The sequence below is a fragment of the Apodemus sylvaticus genome, chromosome 8 (genome assembly GCF_947179515.1).
Source record: "Apodemus sylvaticus chromosome 8, mApoSyl1.1, whole genome shotgun sequence".
NCBI lineage: Eukaryota > Metazoa > Chordata > Mammalia > Rodentia > Muridae > Apodemus > Apodemus sylvaticus.
In genome coordinates this window covers 94,502,993-94,519,903 of record NC_067479.1, presented here as the reverse complement: position 1 = coordinate 94,519,903, position 16,911 = coordinate 94,502,993, and the positions used below count along the sequence as shown (strand labels likewise).

The following is a 16,911-nucleotide window of genomic DNA, read 5'->3' as shown; positions in this document are numbered from 1 at the left end:
GTGGTAAGGGCTGCAACACTGAGCCCTAGATGTAGAAACGCCAGCTCTTCTAAATGCAGCTCACACCACCCTCATCATTCACACCAGGGAGAGAGGGGGTCACTTGGTTCACACAGCTTCTGCCTCCCCAGGGGCCCCCAGACTTCAGAATATCAGGAGTGCAGCCCCAACACTGCGTATTGTATCCACTGGGCCTTCTTCACACAGACTCACTGGGTGGTTACTCCACCCACCCCCAGTTCCCGGAGCTGCTGCCTGGCTCCCTGAGCTCTGGCCCCATGGCGCAGGTCTTTGACCCTGCTGGGAAAACACTGGGCTGGCATATATAAAGAAAGCAGTCCAGGCCTGTGTGCTCAGCTCAATGATGACTGTGTGGTGGCCCTGCCTTGTGTTGGCTCTGCTCTCTGGCTTGGAGACCTCTGGCTTTCCGAGAAGTCCCCTCCGGCTGCTTGGGGTGAGTCGAACTTCCTATCTGATATCAGGACTTTGAGGGTCATATGGGCAGACAGCTCCATCCAAGTCCCCCTGAGTGAGGGCAATAGGAGGCTAAGGACTGGACAGTGCATTACAGGGACAGCACTGGACTCTGGAGAACCACGCTCCAGATAGGACTGATAAACCAGGATGCTTTTTAACACAGAGCAGAGCTCTTCGAACTCCCAGGCCTCAGTTTCTCCACCTATCAAATGGATGATGAATTGTGAACTTGTCATCGAGGTCCACAAAGGCCTGTTTTAGGTGCAGAGGCCTCTACTAACTGCTAGGCTGAGCCTGATGAGTGTTCTGAGGAGGGGACTGAGAGACCAGGGCAAGGGAGAGCAGAATGAGAGGCCAAGGAAGTTGCGGGCATACGGAGCATGAGACAGCCTAGGGTCTCCGGGCCTCCTCCATAGCTGACGTGATGACACGTCCCTTTCTCCAACGATTCATTATTGAGCTGGACAGTGTCTGCCTTGTGAGGGTTGGAGCTGGGATCCAGACCCAGACCGGAGGCAATGTGGGTGGTAAGGACTACAACACTGAGCTCTAGATGCGGAGATGCTAGCTCTAACACATGGCCTGGAGGGTCCTGTGTCTCGGAGCCTGAGCCCTAGCCCAGATCCTGCTCCCAGGCCTTTGGTGATCTTGTGCTTGTCCTGACCTTTGTTTATTGTTATATTTACAGAAACGGAGCCTCCCAGAAGGGGTAAGAACTTCCCGGAGGATACAGACTGGGCGGAGAGGGGGCAGGATGGAGTGTTTGTCCTCTTGCTAAAGCTACAGATCGTAATAGCAGCAGCCCCAGAGCTGGAACAGAGCTCCAAAGACCCCTGGGAAAGCAGCATTGTCACAGTCCTCCAGCTTTGTGAGGGGCGGCACCGGCGGGGGTGGGGAGGTGGTGGGGTTGGGGGTTGACACCTTCCTTTTACAAGCACTGATAAGTACTTGCTGGCACTTAGCTGTAGGAGTACTGGGAGCAGATGGTGAAGCACACTGTTACAAAGTATCTAGATTCTATCTTAACCCAGCACGCCCTACTCCACCACCGTTATTGGAAAGAGGGTGTCTGTGGACTCGGCACAGGAAAGAGGTGTTTGTTTGAATAAAAGTAGCAGTCAACACCAAAGGACATAGGAGGCAGAAGACTGTGATAGGAGAAGAGTATGTAGGAAGAACGGATGGAGAAAGACTTCTCGGGCTTAGCCGGAGCTCAGCATATGGAGAGGCAAGACTTTCCAAGGAGACCTAGGGCCAGGCGGAAGAGCCCCAGAAGGGTTTCCTGTAGGTGAGGGGCTGGGTCTGATTGCAGCATTAAGAAGGCAGGGCAGGAGCACAGTGGCAGCCAACTGAATGTGGGACAAAGGACACTGTCCAGACTCCCAGTGTGGATGACTGGGAGGACCAAGACACCCCGGGGACTTCAGAGCCCATGGGGTGTGGATCTGGAAGGGAAGCAGACAGGCTGATGAGTTGGTTTCCTAGGACGTAGTTTAGCTAACTACCACCCAGTGATCCTGGTCCCCTCTTTCACAGGTGGTAGATGGCATCGAGGTTTACAGCACCAAGATCAGCTGCAAGGTGACCTCCCGCTTTGCTCACAATGTTGTCACCACAAGGGCTGTCAACCGCGCAGACACGGCCAAGGAGGTTTCCTTCGATGTAGAACTGCCCAAGACAGCCTTCATCACCAACTTCACCTTGTGGGTGCTGCCAGAGCTGCTCATTTTAAGTTCCTTGGGTGGGAGGATTCTGGCCCAGCATGCCAGCCCCAGCCCCTAAATTCTTCTTTATCTGCAGGACCATTGATGGTGTCACCTACCCTGGGAATGTCAAGGAGAAGGAAGTTGCCCAGAAACAATATGAAAAGGCTGTGTCCCAGGGCAAGACTGCCGGTTTGGTCAAGTGAGTGTAGATCTTGGGCTTCGAGAGAAAAAAGCAACTATGATTGTTGCTATGACAACTACAGGTATCCCCAGAATATCCCATTTTAAGGCAATGGAGGTTTGGAATAGATAGGGAGGTCTCTAACCTAGGATCTGAGACTTGAACCCAGGACCAATGAAGGATGGGTTTTTGAAGTCTTTTTGTGCTAAGTACTGTCTTGCTCTCCTGCCTCCTAGGGCCTCTGGGAGGAAACTGGAAAAGTTCACAGTGTCTGTCAACGTGGCTGCAGGCAGCAAAGTCACCTTCGAGCTAACCTACGAAGAACTACTCAAGAGAAACAAGGGCAGGTACGAGATGTACCTTAAGGTCCAGCCCAAACAACTGGTCAGACACTTTGAGGTAAGCAGCCATCCCTGCATTTCCCTGAGCAGAACCACAGAAAGCCTGGTGAAGGGCGGTAGGGTGGAGGTGGGAGAAGGGGGACAGATCTCAGAGCTGAGCCAAGGACCTATCTCCAAGTCCCTGTGGCTTGGCTGAGGAGGTTTGGAAGCAGCACAATGGCTTTAGCTGCAGCAACTGGGAGCCAAGGGAAGGAGGCTTCAGTGCCAGGGCCCTTGAGGACTGTACCACAAAGCACCCCGAAACACGTGCAACTGGTCCATTTTATCTACACCAAGGTTAAAAAGAAAAGGAAATAAAAATACTGTGGTTGTGGAACTCGGGATCAATGGCGGACAGATGATGCAAATGTTTTGGGCCGCCATACCCTTTGAACTTTCCTAGTAGCCGTCACTATCATCTGAGAGGCTCCCTGTATCACCACAGACCCATCTCATTCTCCTTGACCGTGTCCCAGTCCTCTGCATGGTCACAGTGTGACAGCTCCTTCATTTGGCCATTTCAGATTGATGCACGCATCTTCGAGCCACAGGGCATCAGCATGCTGGACGCTGAAGCCTCATTCATCACTAATGACCTCCTGGGAAGCGCCCTCACCAAGTCCTTCTCAGGGAAAAAGGTGATGTAGATGCCTCTGGGACTTGGGGTGCTGGTGCTGGGTAGGCCACTGGCCTTGGCTTTGCTGATCTAAGTAAGCATGGTGGGGGTTGTCTGTCTGTGATGTTACCTTGTGATGTCAACTGGGTCATCAAGGTCATCAAGAAGAATTGGAGTCTCTACTAGGACGGACAACAGGGAGAGGGGAAGCTATTTATAAAGCCCAGTTCCATTCTACCCTGGCAAATAAACAAACAGGGGAGCGGTTGGAGATCGAGAAACTGAGGCTAGCTTTTCTGACTCCACATTAAGGGATGGAAGATTAGAGAGAATTGGTTTAATTCTCACCCTTGGTGCTGGGCAATTGACACCAGTCACTGAGCCCCATGCTATTCTGGGGCAGGAGCCCAGTGCCAAATGGGAAGTGGAGGAGGAAGTATAAAGATCAAATCTCAGTCGTCTAGGCGTTCCAGAGAGACGTTCCAAGAGCCCTCATTCAAGAGAGCTGCTAGCCTCTGGACACTCCCAGTCCCCTTCTCTCTAACGCCCCCTTCCCCACTTGCATGCTCCCTTGGGTGCCAACTGCGCTAACCACTCAGCACAAGGTCCTCTCATATGGGGCAAAACTTCCATGCCCAAATAACTTCCTGAGTTGAGCTAAGGAGTTGGCATGAGGCAGCCAGAAGGGAGGGGAAAGACTAAATGAAAATGACCACCCTCCTCACCCCAGACAGGTTCTGGTCACCCAGGGAGGGAGTATTTGGAACGATGGGGCATGGGGGCAGCTCTGCAGGAGGAACAGCCTGTTCTTCCTGTCTGCCTGTGGGCACCTTCACTAAGCTCAAGGCTCTTCCCTCCTCCCAACCAGGGGCACGTGTCTTTCAAGCCTAGCTTAGACCAGCAGCGCTCATGCCCAACCTGCACAGACTCCCTCCTCAACGGGGACTTCACCATCGTCTATGACGTGAACAGAGAGTCTCCAGCGAATGTGCAGGTAGAGCTCGGTGGCTCCGCCAGGCTTGCTTGCTAATCTGTCATCACAGTGGGGCGAGGCCCAGTATCCTACGGGGCCTCAGCGGCCGCCCTCTCACCAGTCTTCAGCACCAGATCCCTTGCACAGCCCCTCCTGGAGAGTGGAAAGGGGGCACTTTTTCCTCCAGTGACAAACTTTCGACTTCCACTTGCAAGAAGAGGCAAGGTTAAACGGGCATTGGCCGCCACCTCTCTCTCACCTTTGCAGATAGTCAATGGCTACTTTGTGCACTTCTTCGCGCCCCAAGGCCTTCCAGTGGTGCCCAAGAACATAGTCTTTGTGATTGACGTCAGCGGCTCCATGTCCGGTCGGAAAATTCAGCAGGTTTGTCTTCATCCAACGCCTCCCAGCACCCGGGGGCACTGGGGTGTAGAAATGTGAGGAGGAAGAGATTTTTTTTTAAAAAAAAAAAAATTTATTGTTATTGCTTTTTTAATATATGAGCACTTTATCTGCTTATACACCCACATGCCAGAAGAGGGCATCAGATCCCATTAGGTTGTGAGCCACCTCGTGGTTGCTGGGAATTGAACTCAAGACCTTTGGAAGAGCAGCCAGTGCCCTTAACCGCTGAACTATCTCTCCAGCCCTGAGATTCTTTATTTAAAGTGAGAAGATTCTAGTATTTCTGGTGGAAAAGGAAGGACCAGACAGAATGTAAGTCTATTCAAAGCTTCCGCCCACTTTCACAGGGCCTTGGGAGCCTTGGGCAACGCTGAGTCATATGGATAAGGCTAGTAGGAGCTCCTCTGTCAGCCCAGGCTGGGAAGCGGCCTGGCTTATGTGTGTCTTTATGGTCTAATTGTCTTCTTCTTCCCACAGACCAGGGAAGCCCTTCTCAAAATCCTGGATGACATGAAAGAAGACGACTATCTGAATTTCATTCTCTTCAGCACTGATGTGACCACCTGGAAAGATCACCTCGTTCAAGCCACCCCTGCAAACCTCGAGGAGGCCAGGACATTCGTCAAGAACATCCACGATAAAAGCAGTGAGCTGGGGAAGGGGCGGATGTGTACTCCCCCAGTTCCCTTTTCTTGTGCAGGGAACCCGGCTCTGTCGTGCCTTTCCCCTGGGGTAGACCTCAGACTTGAAGACCAGACACCAGGGTGCCTCCTCTGCAGCCTGGGGCAACCTGATCTCAGCACTTCTAACCCATGATCCTGGTGTCCCCAAGTCTCGGCGTGATAAGGCACAGGGAACCCTGTTTCCTATGGAAACCAGACATGACATCTTTATCATTTCCTTCCCAGTCCTGGGGACTCCACCTGACCGCTTGCCAAACTGCTGTAATCATCACATGCTTGGAACCTCTTAGTGCCCCTTTGGTGCCGTGTGAAAGTCTATGCTGTGCATCCACATATATCAATGTTTACTGAGTACTTCTATGTACAGGGTGACATAGTCCTTGGCCCCCAGTCTCCTTCAACAGGCTTGTACTCCGGCACCCCAAGGACACTTCCCACCCCAATGAATCTGTCTCTCTGTTGGCGTACAGTGACCAACATCAATGATGGGCTGATGAGGGGCATTGAAATGCTGAACAAGGCCAGAGAGGAGCACATTGTCCCGGAGAGGAGCACCTCCATCATCATCATGTTGACAGATGGGGATGCCAATATGGGTGAGGGAGAGGGAGGCTTGAGCCCAAGGTGAGTGCCTGCCTACTTACCCGCCTGCCTGCCTGTGTGGCTGGCTCACTACAAGACCTTGGCTGTCTTTTCTTGGGGGGCTCCCTAGCATCTTGTGAGCCCCTTACAGGCAGGTACACACCTATCCTTGTCGAGGCTCCCTACGAGCTCTGCACGTAGAGTCAGATCTCCCCAGCAGAGCTGGTGGAGAGGGTCCCCAGCGTGATGAATGGCACTTTCTACAGGCGAGAGCAGACCTGAAAAGATCCAGGAAAATGTCCGGAACGCCATCGGGGGCAAGTTCCCTTTGTATAACCTGGGTTTTGGCAACAATCTGAATTATAATTTCCTGGAGACTCTGGCCCTGGAGAACCACGGGCTTGCCAGGCGCATTTACGAAGATTCGGATGCCAACTTGCAGCTGCAGGTATGTTTTACCTCACACGCTATTTCTCAGGCAGCTATTTCCACCTCGTGACAACATCAGCTCCCAAATGGAGCCTCCTCTCTGCTAAAGATGGACCTCTGGCTGCATCTTGTTCTAATCTACATAAAACAGAGCCGGCTCCTCTGCAGGACTGGAGGATCAAACACAGGACATTCAGTTGATGTATATGTCTCATGAGCAATAAGAAAGTTTTACGTAAGAATGCCCAAACATTTCACAGGGCAATGGTTTACTAATTCTGTCCTAAGGTAGTATATGACCACTGACAAGGTGGCTTAAATGACAGAAACACTGTCTCACGGTCTGAGAGGTAGCAAATACAAGATAGGGTGACAGGGGTCGGTCCCTCTCTGAGGGAAAGGTCTGTATAGGCCTCAATTCTTGTCACAATCCTCTTCTTGGGCCTTCTCTTGCATTCCTTCATTGTCCGTCTGTATCCAATTTCTTTTTATAAGGACAGAAGGCATATTGGATTAGGGCCCAACCTTGTGACATCATTGGATTATCTGTGTAGAGAGTTTACTTCCAAATAAGGTTGCATCTGAGGATTAGGCCGTTGGGAGTGCAGTACAACTCTGACTCGTGACAGACACAGATCTTTATATAATAAAACAGTATTTAAAATTTTTGCTAGTCAAATGTAACTAATTGTGTGCCTCACCCTTCAATCTGAATCTAGGGCCTCCCTCAAGTGGCGGACCACACCCCCATGTGTAGGGGACCCCAGGGCTTCCCTCCCCTCTGACCACATCCCTTTCTCTGGCTAATATTTCTTTATCCAAAGTTCTGCACCCAGAATTCTCTCCTTTCCATTTGTTCCCTCTAGTCTTTAAGACTGTGGGAACAGCCAGGCAGGGGTGGCACTTGCCTTTAATCCCAGCACTCAAGAGGCAGAAGCAACAGATTTCTGTGAGTTCAAAGCCAGCGTAGTCTACGGAGTTCTAGGACAGCCAGGGCTACACAGAAAAGCCCTGTCTTGAAAAACAACAACAACAACAACAATAATAATAATAGTTAGCATTCTGTCTAAGCTCCAACCCACAGTTACCTGGCAACAGCCAGGTATGCCCCTCCCCACTATTTCCTGGCAACAGCCAGGTGGGCCTGGCCTACTATAAAAGGGGCTTCTTGCCCCTCCTCCTTCTCTTGCCTCTCTTGTTCTCACACTCTCTTAGATTCCCTCTTGCCCCCTCTTGGGCTCTCCTCCCCTCCCCTCTTTCCACATGGTCATGGCCACCCTCTGCTTCTCTACTCTCTCCCTCTCTCTACCTCTACTGCCCCCTTAATTCCCCTCCCCATTCCCTGAATAAACTCTAGTCTATTCCATACCGGGCGGGCATTTGTCTGGTCCCTCAGGGGCAAGGGATGCCTTGGCATGGGCCCACTGAGGCAGCCCTTCCCCCACACTGCCGTAGAACATATTCTCACACCTCTTTCTCTTTTTATGATCATGATCATGGTCATCATCATCATCATCATCATAATATAAAAAGAAGCTTAACATTTATGGGCTGGAGAGATGGCTCAGTAGTTAAGAGCACTGACTGCTCTTCCAGAGGTTCTGAGTTCAATTCCCAGCAACCACATGGTGGCTCACAACCACCTGTAATGGGATCTGATGCCCTCTTCCAGTGTGTCTGAAGACAGCTACAGTGTGCTCATACAGACGGTGCCCTCATAGGAGACGGTGCCCTCTTAGACCGCAGGGTACAGCCAGGACCACTTAAAAATGAAGACCAAGGGAAAGAATGGATTCAGCCCTTGAGGACCAAAAGCCACCTTGTAGCATATGTGACACCAACCTATCCCAGGCTTCTCTATGTCTCTCCTGGGGGCATCCACTCCCGAGGTGACTGGACCCCTGATCTGACTTACAGGGCTTCTATGAGGAGGTAGCTAACCCGCTGCTGACTAATGTGGAGGTGGAATACCCCGAGAATGCCATCCTCGACCTCACCAGAAACAGTTACCCCCACTTCTATGATGGCTCTGAGATTGTTGTAGCAGGACGCCTGGTGGACAGGAACGTGAACAACTTCAAAGCTGATGTGAAGGGCCATGGGGTGAGTGGAGCAGACGCCTGGGGCCTGCTGAGAAAGAAGGGTGGTGGACCCAAGGCTTCCTGGCGCGGAACCCTCTGAACCCGGCCACCACAGCTCCACCATCCGGCGCTCAAGCTCCTCACTTGCTCCAATTCCCCACCCAGGCCTTGAATGACCTGACCTTCACAGAGGATGTAGACATGAAGGAGATGGACGCAGCCCTGAAGGAACAAGGCTACATTTTTGGGGACTACATTGAGCGGCTCTGGGCCTACCTCACTATCGAGCAGCTCCTGGAGAAACGGTGAGTTGGCCCACCGTCGCCTTGAGGAAAACCTAGCTGTCTAGCACCAAGCACAGCTCTGGCAGAGCCAGAGGAGCAAGACAGCCAGCACTGAGGAAGGACATCCCACGACCATTCTTACGCTCTGCCCCTCCCCCCTGAGACATCTCCTTGTGTCCCACCCCTCCGGCTTGCCCAGCAGCAAGCACTGCCAAGGGCTGAGAGTGGCTTTAGGGCAGCAGAGAGCCTTAACGTTTTCCTCTTCCTCAGCACCACCTCAGTGGTGGGAGGGGTGTTAGGAAGGTTGAATAGCAGTGACGGGTGGGATGGGGGGGCAAGCCCCAACACCCTGAGGGTATAGCTGAGCACCCTTGAGAAGGCAATATGTCTCTCCCCACCCCCACTCCAGTGAGCTCCACTGAGCAGGACCAAGGATGTGGGTAGTGGAGGGAGGGGAGATAGATGTTCCCTGGCTGTCCCTGGAGATTGTGTTCTGGTTGGGGAGTTAGTGGGAGAGGAAGCAGAATGGTGCGTTCTGGGCCAACCCTGAGCTGTTCCCCCTCACAGCAAGAATGCCCGTGGGGATGAGAAGGAGAACATCACGGCGGAGGCCCTGGAACTGTCCCTCAAGTACCACTTTGTAACTCCACTGACCTCCATGGTGGTGACCAAGCCTGAGGACAATGAGGACCAGACCTCTATTGCTGACAAGCCCGGAGAAGGTGGCCACAGGGAGAGAAGGCCAGAAGCTAGGATCCTCCCTCTAAGCTCCTGGACCCTAGAATCCCAGCGGAGGAATTGGCTAGGCTGGGGTCACCAGACCTTTGAAGAGGGGCATGTTTGGGAGTATCTGAAGGGGGTATAGAAAGACTGAAGTGGTTATCAGGGGCGTGGGGCAGGGCCAGTAGGAGTCTCTGTCTCTCAAGGGATGGAAGCCAAGAGACCACACCATCTAGGGACAGTTAGACAAGAGGTGTTCCTAACCCCAAATCTAGACCTGGGACAAACTGCCAGGGACCCGGGATGTGTGAGAAAAAGAGACCCTCAGAGCTGGAATCTGAGGCCAAACATCTTCAACAAGACCCCAGACTGTACTCACCGGGGAGCCCCAAATGTGTCATGGGGAGCCTGGCTCTGAGAGGCATGAGGATTGATGATCTCTTTTAGGCACAGTCCCTGTTTTCTAGGAGTTTTGGTCCTAGGGGACACCCTATGGGGACAAAGCTAGCTCTAAGCCAGGCCCCAGGGCACTCTCGTCGATTGCCATGGCCTTAGTCAGCAGCTGTGTCTAATATGGCGTTTCTTCTTTCTCCCTCACTGCGCCTGCACGTTAGAAGGTAAGCCTCATGTGGTGGATGGAGGGAGAGAGTAGGGGAGGGAAGGAAGGAGGGAGAAAGGGAGGGAGAGAGGGCTGAAGAGAGCTTTCAGACTCAGGCCAAGTCTCAGGGTTCACATTCATGAGGTTGAAGATACCTTCCCTATCTCAAGATGGGCCAACCAATGACAGCGTCCTATTAATCTGCAAACTCGAGTAATTTAGTATCTAGCGCTTTTACATGACCCCTAGCAACCCACACACGACTCTTTTCCAATTCTCATTATGCTAGTGCTCGAAGCCCAGAGGGGACTCAGCCAGTAGCTGATCCGGGCCCGACACAGCCTAGGCACATGGGCCCGGCGCCCCCACTGAAGGTGTCTGGGAACCAAGGCACCCCACATTTCTCTCATTGTGAAATTAGAACATTGTAAACCCTCCCCCCCAGTCCACTAATGTCGAGCAAGACTCAGCCTCTGCTAAGCTGCCCACCTGAATCTCTAAGGAACACAAGTACATTAGGCCACCATTTCTAAGGAACAACAGACACTGTGGGTTTCACCCTGTCCCACCTAGGGGCTGGAGAGTTCACGGAGGGCTGTGAACATTGCTGAGGAGGGGTAGGCTGACAAGTTGATAGATTTACATTTTAGCCACATCAAAATATGCTCCTATCATTTAAATGACACTCCGTACTACCAACAGCCTGAAAGGGATCCCTTGGGGAAGTCAACCAGTGTTGGGGCCCCGGTGGGGACCAGTAGCCTTCAGGCTGACAGAAAGTACAAGGTTGGGAGCTGGGGGAAGCCCGTGGCTGTTGCTCATGACTGCCCTTTGACGTTTTACTAGCCATCTCTGAGACAAGTTCCATGGCCTACCTGAGTGAGTACACCCAGAGCCTCCCCTGTCCCGGCCCCTCCTGTAGTGTTTCCTGAATCAACCTCTGTCACAGGCCGATTGACCAGGTGTCCTGGGAAGGTTGCATGCTGGTGGAGAGGGAAGAGGGAACGGAATCATGGGGGCTGGGGTCAAATTGGGAGAGGTATAAGTCAAATTCTGAGTGGAAGCCCCAGATCTCTCCAGGACATCTTGCTTTGTTCAGTCTGGTCTCCCTTTGCTCCATAGCCAGTCACCAGTCCAGTCCGAGCCCCTACTATTATGGTGAGTTGCCTGGAAAGCCCCTGGTCAAGGTTCAGGGTTCTGGGTGTCTTGCTCCTGCCCACAGGCCCAGGAGTCCTGGGAAGGCCAGGAGGCCAGGGAAGTCTTGTGGTGCAGGGTGTCAGCCTATTCTCTGATGTGCTCTCAGTGGATGGGGACCCCCACTTCATCATCCAAGTCCCGGGAAAAAACGACAGCATCTGCTTCAACATTGATGAGAAGCCTGGCACGGTGCTGCGCCTTATTCAGGACCCAGTCACAGGTGGGGCTACAAGCTGGGGTTCTTTCTATCAGGATCTGAGCGCCCAGGGGAGTCCACGGACCAGGTCCTCCTGACTCTAGTAATTATCTATCTTCATATGCAGAACACTCTACACAAGGGAGGAGGGGCCAGCCTAAGAGCAAGACCCACTAAGTGCCTAGTGCTATTAGAGACAGACCAACTAAGTGCCTAGTGCTATTAGAGACAGACCAACTAAGTGCCTAGTGCTATTAGAAAGAGACAGCCCCACTAAGTGCCTAGTGCTATTAGAGACAGCCCCACTAAGTGCCTAGTGCTATTAGAGACAGCCCCACTAAGTGCCTAGTGCTATTAGAGACAGCCCCACTAAGTGCCTAGTGCTATTAGAGACAGCCCCACTAAGTGCCTAGTGCTATTAGAGAGAGGGAGAGATATGGGAAGTGTGACATTGAGAGTGGAACTGGCCTGAATATTGGGAGCAGTTTTTTTTTCTCTCACAACACTCCCTGACCCAGGAAAGAGAGAAGAGCCGCAATGTCCCAGCATGCCCCGGGGCTGAAGCCTTCTAGCACAGAATTTGGCTCTGACCCTCTGGTGTTTTCTTGGGGCTCTGCCTCTCCTTCCCCTCAGATGCCCTGCTAAAGAGGAAGACATCCCTACAGGCCATAATGGATTCAAAAGACCTCACTAGAGTCTCTTCTTGGCCCACCCCTCTGGCAGGTATCACAGTGACTGGACAGATCATTGGAGATAAGGGAAGCAATGCTTCTTCCAGGACAGGGAAAACTTATTTTGGTAAACTGGGCATTACCAATGCTTGGATGGACTTCCGGGTTGAGGTGACCACGGAGAAAATCATCCTAGGGAACGGGGCTGCACTGAGCACGTTCAGTTGGCTGGACACAGTCACAGTCACAGAGACCGGGTAAGTTCTCTGTACCTCCCAGGCTGAGGAGGGAGGGGAATGCAGGATTCCCACAGGAGCCACAGGCGAGGCTGCCGGCCTGAATTCAGATCCCAAAGGTTGGTAACCATAGGACAGGACACCAACTCCTGGGACCCCTGCCGTCGCCAAGATTTGTAGCTGGACAGTGTACAGGACACACTTTGAGGAAAGCCATGACCGTATGAAAGCCTTAGGTGGAAGCCATGTGCAGTGGTGCCCACGTAGTCCAGTGCTCGGGAGGCCCAAGGGCAAAGGACTGCTTGATGCTACAAGTTTAAGACTGGCCTTGGTGATATAACAAGGCCCCCATCGCTAAAATTTTATTTATCATTATCATCATCATCATCATCACCAGTACCCACCCCCCCAATGCCACTCTCAACACGCGCCGTGCGTAAGTCAGAGGACGACTTTGTGAACTCGGTTCCCTCTCCTTCTGCCTGAGTTATGTGGGTGGGCTCTGGAGGTTGACCTCGGGCCTTCAAGCTTGTGCAGGAAGCACCTTCATGCAGTGAGCCGTTTCATCAGCCCTTGCAAAAGCCCATTCCTAAACAGACAGGAGGGGTGAGTGCGATGGCAAGCATCTTTAATCCCAGCAACTGGGAGACAGAACCAGGATGATACCGAAAGTTCCAGGTCAGTTGTATGAGTTCCGGCCTAGTGTAGGACCGCACAGAGACCATGGCCTGGAACACGGACAAGGCCTGCACGGGTTCAAGCCAGGTGAGAGGCCAGCATCCAGAAGGGCACGTGGACTCACGTCCTGCCCCTCACCAAGAAACTACTCGAAGTTGATACTCAATGGCAAAGAAAGAATCTGTTTTCTCAGCAGAACTCCACTCCAGGGCAGCCCATGCCTAGGAGTAGTCAGCCAATGCAAAATAGACTCCGTGGTTTGCTTAGCTTTGCTCGTGTGGATCTTTTGTTTTGTAGTCTCTTGTTTTGGTTTGTTTACTTATTTTTTTTATTGGTCTTTTGCTTGTTTGTGTTTTGATTTTGTTTTGTCTATCATCTATCAATCATCTATCATCTATCCATCCATCACCTATTATCTATCTACATATCTATCAATCATCTATCTATCTATCTATCTATCTATCTATCTATCTATCTAACTATCTATCCATGTGTATATTTAAGGAAGAATGGGCAGAGAACATATAGCTGGGTGGGGCAGATCTGGAAGGAGACAGGAAGGGAAAACCTGATAAAAGTATATTGTATAAAATACATTTCACTTAAAATACTTTTAAAAAATTAAAATTAATTTTAAAAAATAAGCAGAAAAGGAGGGAAGGAGGGAAAGTAGGAGGAAGGAAGGACTTGCAAGTTCTCTTGCTAAATCTGCTGGTTCTAGAGTTTCATAGCTCTTCCTGTTTTAGAGTCCCAGGGATTCCACTATTCCCACTGAGGCTCAAAGAGGGTAAAACCCTCCCAGGCTCACACAGAGCCTGAGCTGGTCCCAGCCTATGGGGTTCTAGGCCTCTTTCCTGCCACAGAAGAACTAAGGTCCACTCTGTAGAGGGCACAGATGGCATATTTGTGGCAGTCTTATCCAAACACTGAGGTAGTGTCTGGCATTTGTGTGCCGTCAGGTGACATGCGCTTGGGAGGCCTTACTGACAAGGCCTTCATCCAGACGGTTAATGCCGAGGCCCCAAGCCCTAACTGCCCAGGCCCTCTTCTTCTCTCCTAGGCTGTCTGTAACAATCAACAGGAAAAAGAATATGGTGGTGTCCTTTGGAGATGGGATTAGCTTTGTGATCATCCTACATCAGGTTTGGAAGAAACATCCAGTTCACCAGGACTTCCTAGGGTTCTACGTGGTGGACAGTCACCGGATGTCAGCACAGACACATGGGCTCCTGGGTATGAAATGCTAAGACTGCAGGCTGCTTAGTTTGTTCCCGGAAGCACCGGGCCACCCAAACCTGGTTCACAACATGCCTGTTCAGCCTGTGCGCCAGTCCTGAAAAGCCAATGACTGTGGTCCCCATGGCAACAGACAAAGGCTAACTGCCAATGCTTCCGTCCCCAGGCCAGTTCTTCCAACCCTTTGACTTTGAAGTGTTTGACATCCGCCCAGGCTCTGACCCCACAAAGCCAGATGCCACAATGGTGGTGAAGAGCCATCAGTTGACTGTCACGAGGTGAGGTGGCATCTCTGACACCCTCACCCCACTAGTACCAAGACAGGAAGAAAGAACCCTCTGGGCCATGGCACCCAGTTTGTCAGGCTCTTGTTGTCTCTGGGGTACCCTTATTTCTTTTTGAGGTCTTAGACTCCTCCTAATCAAGGATTAGCTCAAACATGGCTCCCTAGAAAGAACAATTACTTCATTCTTGACCAAAGAACTGTAGACTCTTCAACTTTAAGCCAGTCATGGTGGCATATGCCTGCAATCTCAGCCCCTTAGAGGTGGTGGTAGGAAGATCAGGAGTTCAGGTCTTTGACTATTTAGCAAGTTCAAGGCCAGCCTAGGCTATAGGAGACCCTGTCTTAAACATTAAAATATCAAAAAACATAACATATTGAAAAAATTTCAGGGGTTAGGTGTAGGGATATACCAAGGTGGCAAAGCACTTACCTAGGACTTGTAGGGCCCTGGATTTAATCTTAGCACTGCAAAACCACTAAAAAGAATCTCCTTCGACCCGTGGTCCACCATGTCTGCAGACAAGTCACTCACCCTGTGCCTTACAGCCTCTCTCTCGCTCTTTTCTCCCAGGGGCTCCCAGAAAGATTACAGGAAGAACGCCAGCGTTGGCACCAAAGTTGTCTGCTGGTTTGTCCACAACAACGGAGAAGGGCTAATCGATGGCGTCCACACGGACTATATTGTCCCCACCTTGTTCTGAGTACACGTGGCAGCTGTGGCTGAAGTAGAAGGCCTGGATTGCCTGGAAAAGGGGCAGAGAATGGGGCTTGTGGGAAGGACCGGGACAATAAAGCCCATCATGTGAACCAAAACAGTCTCTGAGAGCCTTCATGAGCCACTACTCAAGGAACAGGACGGCTGTTAAAGAGGCAACTTCCTGGGTTCTTAGGTGAGGCAAATGTGGGACAGGGTTGGGGTGACTCCGTGGGGAATCCACAATTGGTGATGTGCAAAGGGCCTTTGGGACACCCAGAAGGGTGGAGTGGGGTAAGTCTAAAGTCCAGGGATATCTTACATCAGGGGTCATGGCTCAAGAGCCCCTTCTCGCATCGTGGTGACAGGAAGCAGCGTAATGGAGGAAGGGAGGAAGAGAGGAAGGTTTGAGAGGATTTAGTTCATCATGGTGGGGCATGCATGGAGCTGGAATGACCTTGGTCAGGGGTGGTAGGCGCCTGACACGTGGCTTCCTCATATCGCAAGATTAGAAGCAGAAACTGGAGTAGGAAGCAGGTCTGGTCTAATTCACGAAGACCTGCTCCCTAGTGACTACTTCCTTCAGTTAGGCCCCTCCCCTTAAAGGTTCTATGACTTCCCCAAACACAGTGCTGCTATCTGGTGGGCTGAGTGTTCAAACCCTTGAGCCTGAGGCGGACATCCACACTTACACAGTAACAAGAAGGGCTGTTCATTTTGGCTCACAACTTCAGAAGTCAACCTGTGGCTGCTTGTCTCTCACACTGTGCTTGTGTGGTGGCACAATACATCACGGTAGGAGTGTGTACAAGCAGAAGTCTGTTTACCACGGAAACCCAAAAGGATAAAGAGAGTCGGTCAGGCATGGCCATGCATGCCTGTAAGCCAGCAATTGGAAGGCAGAAGCAAGAGAACTGAGGTCAGCCTAGGTCATATAGAGAGGTGCTGACCAGCCTGGCACACACAAGACTCTTACCTCAAAAACAAAACAAAACAAAACACACAAAAAAAAAAGAAAGAAAGAAAAGGTAAAAACTGAAGGAGGACAGGAGGAGGAAGAGGGGGAGGAAGACGAAGAGATGCAAATGGCGGCTCATTCCTGTGATCCCAGCAGGAACGATGGTCAGGAGTTCAAGGCCGGCCTGGGATACCGAAGACCCTGTTTCAGAAAGAGAGTGAAGGAGGGGGAGGAGAGAGAGAGAGAGAGAATGTGTGTGTGAAAGAGAGATGCAGAGACAGAGAGAGACAGAGACAGAGAGAGACAGAGAGGGTTCCCTTCAAGGGCACGGCCCTCAGTGACCCAAGTTCCACCACGCCCAACCGTCTGACATTCCATGGCCTCCTAGTAGCGCCCCAGGCTGGTGACCAGGCTTTAAGCACCTAGGCTGTGGTGACACTCCAGATGTAAACCATAGCACTGCTCACCTATTCAACTGCCCACCCGGCCATCCACCCATCTCCACGCATCCAGCCGCTGGTGGAGTCAGCAGCCAGGCGTGGTACCCAGGGCCAGGATCTGAGGTGGAGTGTAACACAGTTCTTATCTTCACAACCGCCACAGATTGCCTTCAGGAGGGCCAGGACTCTCACCATGCCCACTTT

General features: G+C 51.7%; 1 protein-coding gene across 1 annotated transcript; it reads left to right on the top strand.

The window, feature by feature from the left end:
• Positions 1 to 361: 361 nt before the first annotated feature.
• On the top strand, positions 362 to 15,403 carry Itih3 (inter-alpha-trypsin inhibitor heavy chain 3). The gene is made up of 21 exons (XM_052190629.1): positions 362 to 454; positions 1,166 to 1,186; positions 2,014 to 2,180; positions 2,278 to 2,382; positions 2,601 to 2,763; positions 3,269 to 3,382; positions 4,229 to 4,354; positions 4,601 to 4,717; positions 5,216 to 5,384; positions 5,892 to 6,017; positions 6,270 to 6,451; positions 8,350 to 8,535; positions 8,679 to 8,818; positions 9,365 to 9,522; positions 10,962 to 10,994; positions 11,238 to 11,273; positions 11,419 to 11,532; positions 12,232 to 12,436; positions 14,154 to 14,326; positions 14,496 to 14,607; positions 15,187 to 15,403. Exons 1-21 carry the CDS (start codon positions 362 to 364, stop codon positions 15,314 to 15,316), a joined length of 2,670 nt encoding a protein of 889 aa, XP_052046589.1. The 3' UTR covers positions 15,317 to 15,403.
• Positions 15,404 to 16,911: the final 1,508 nt, after the last annotated feature.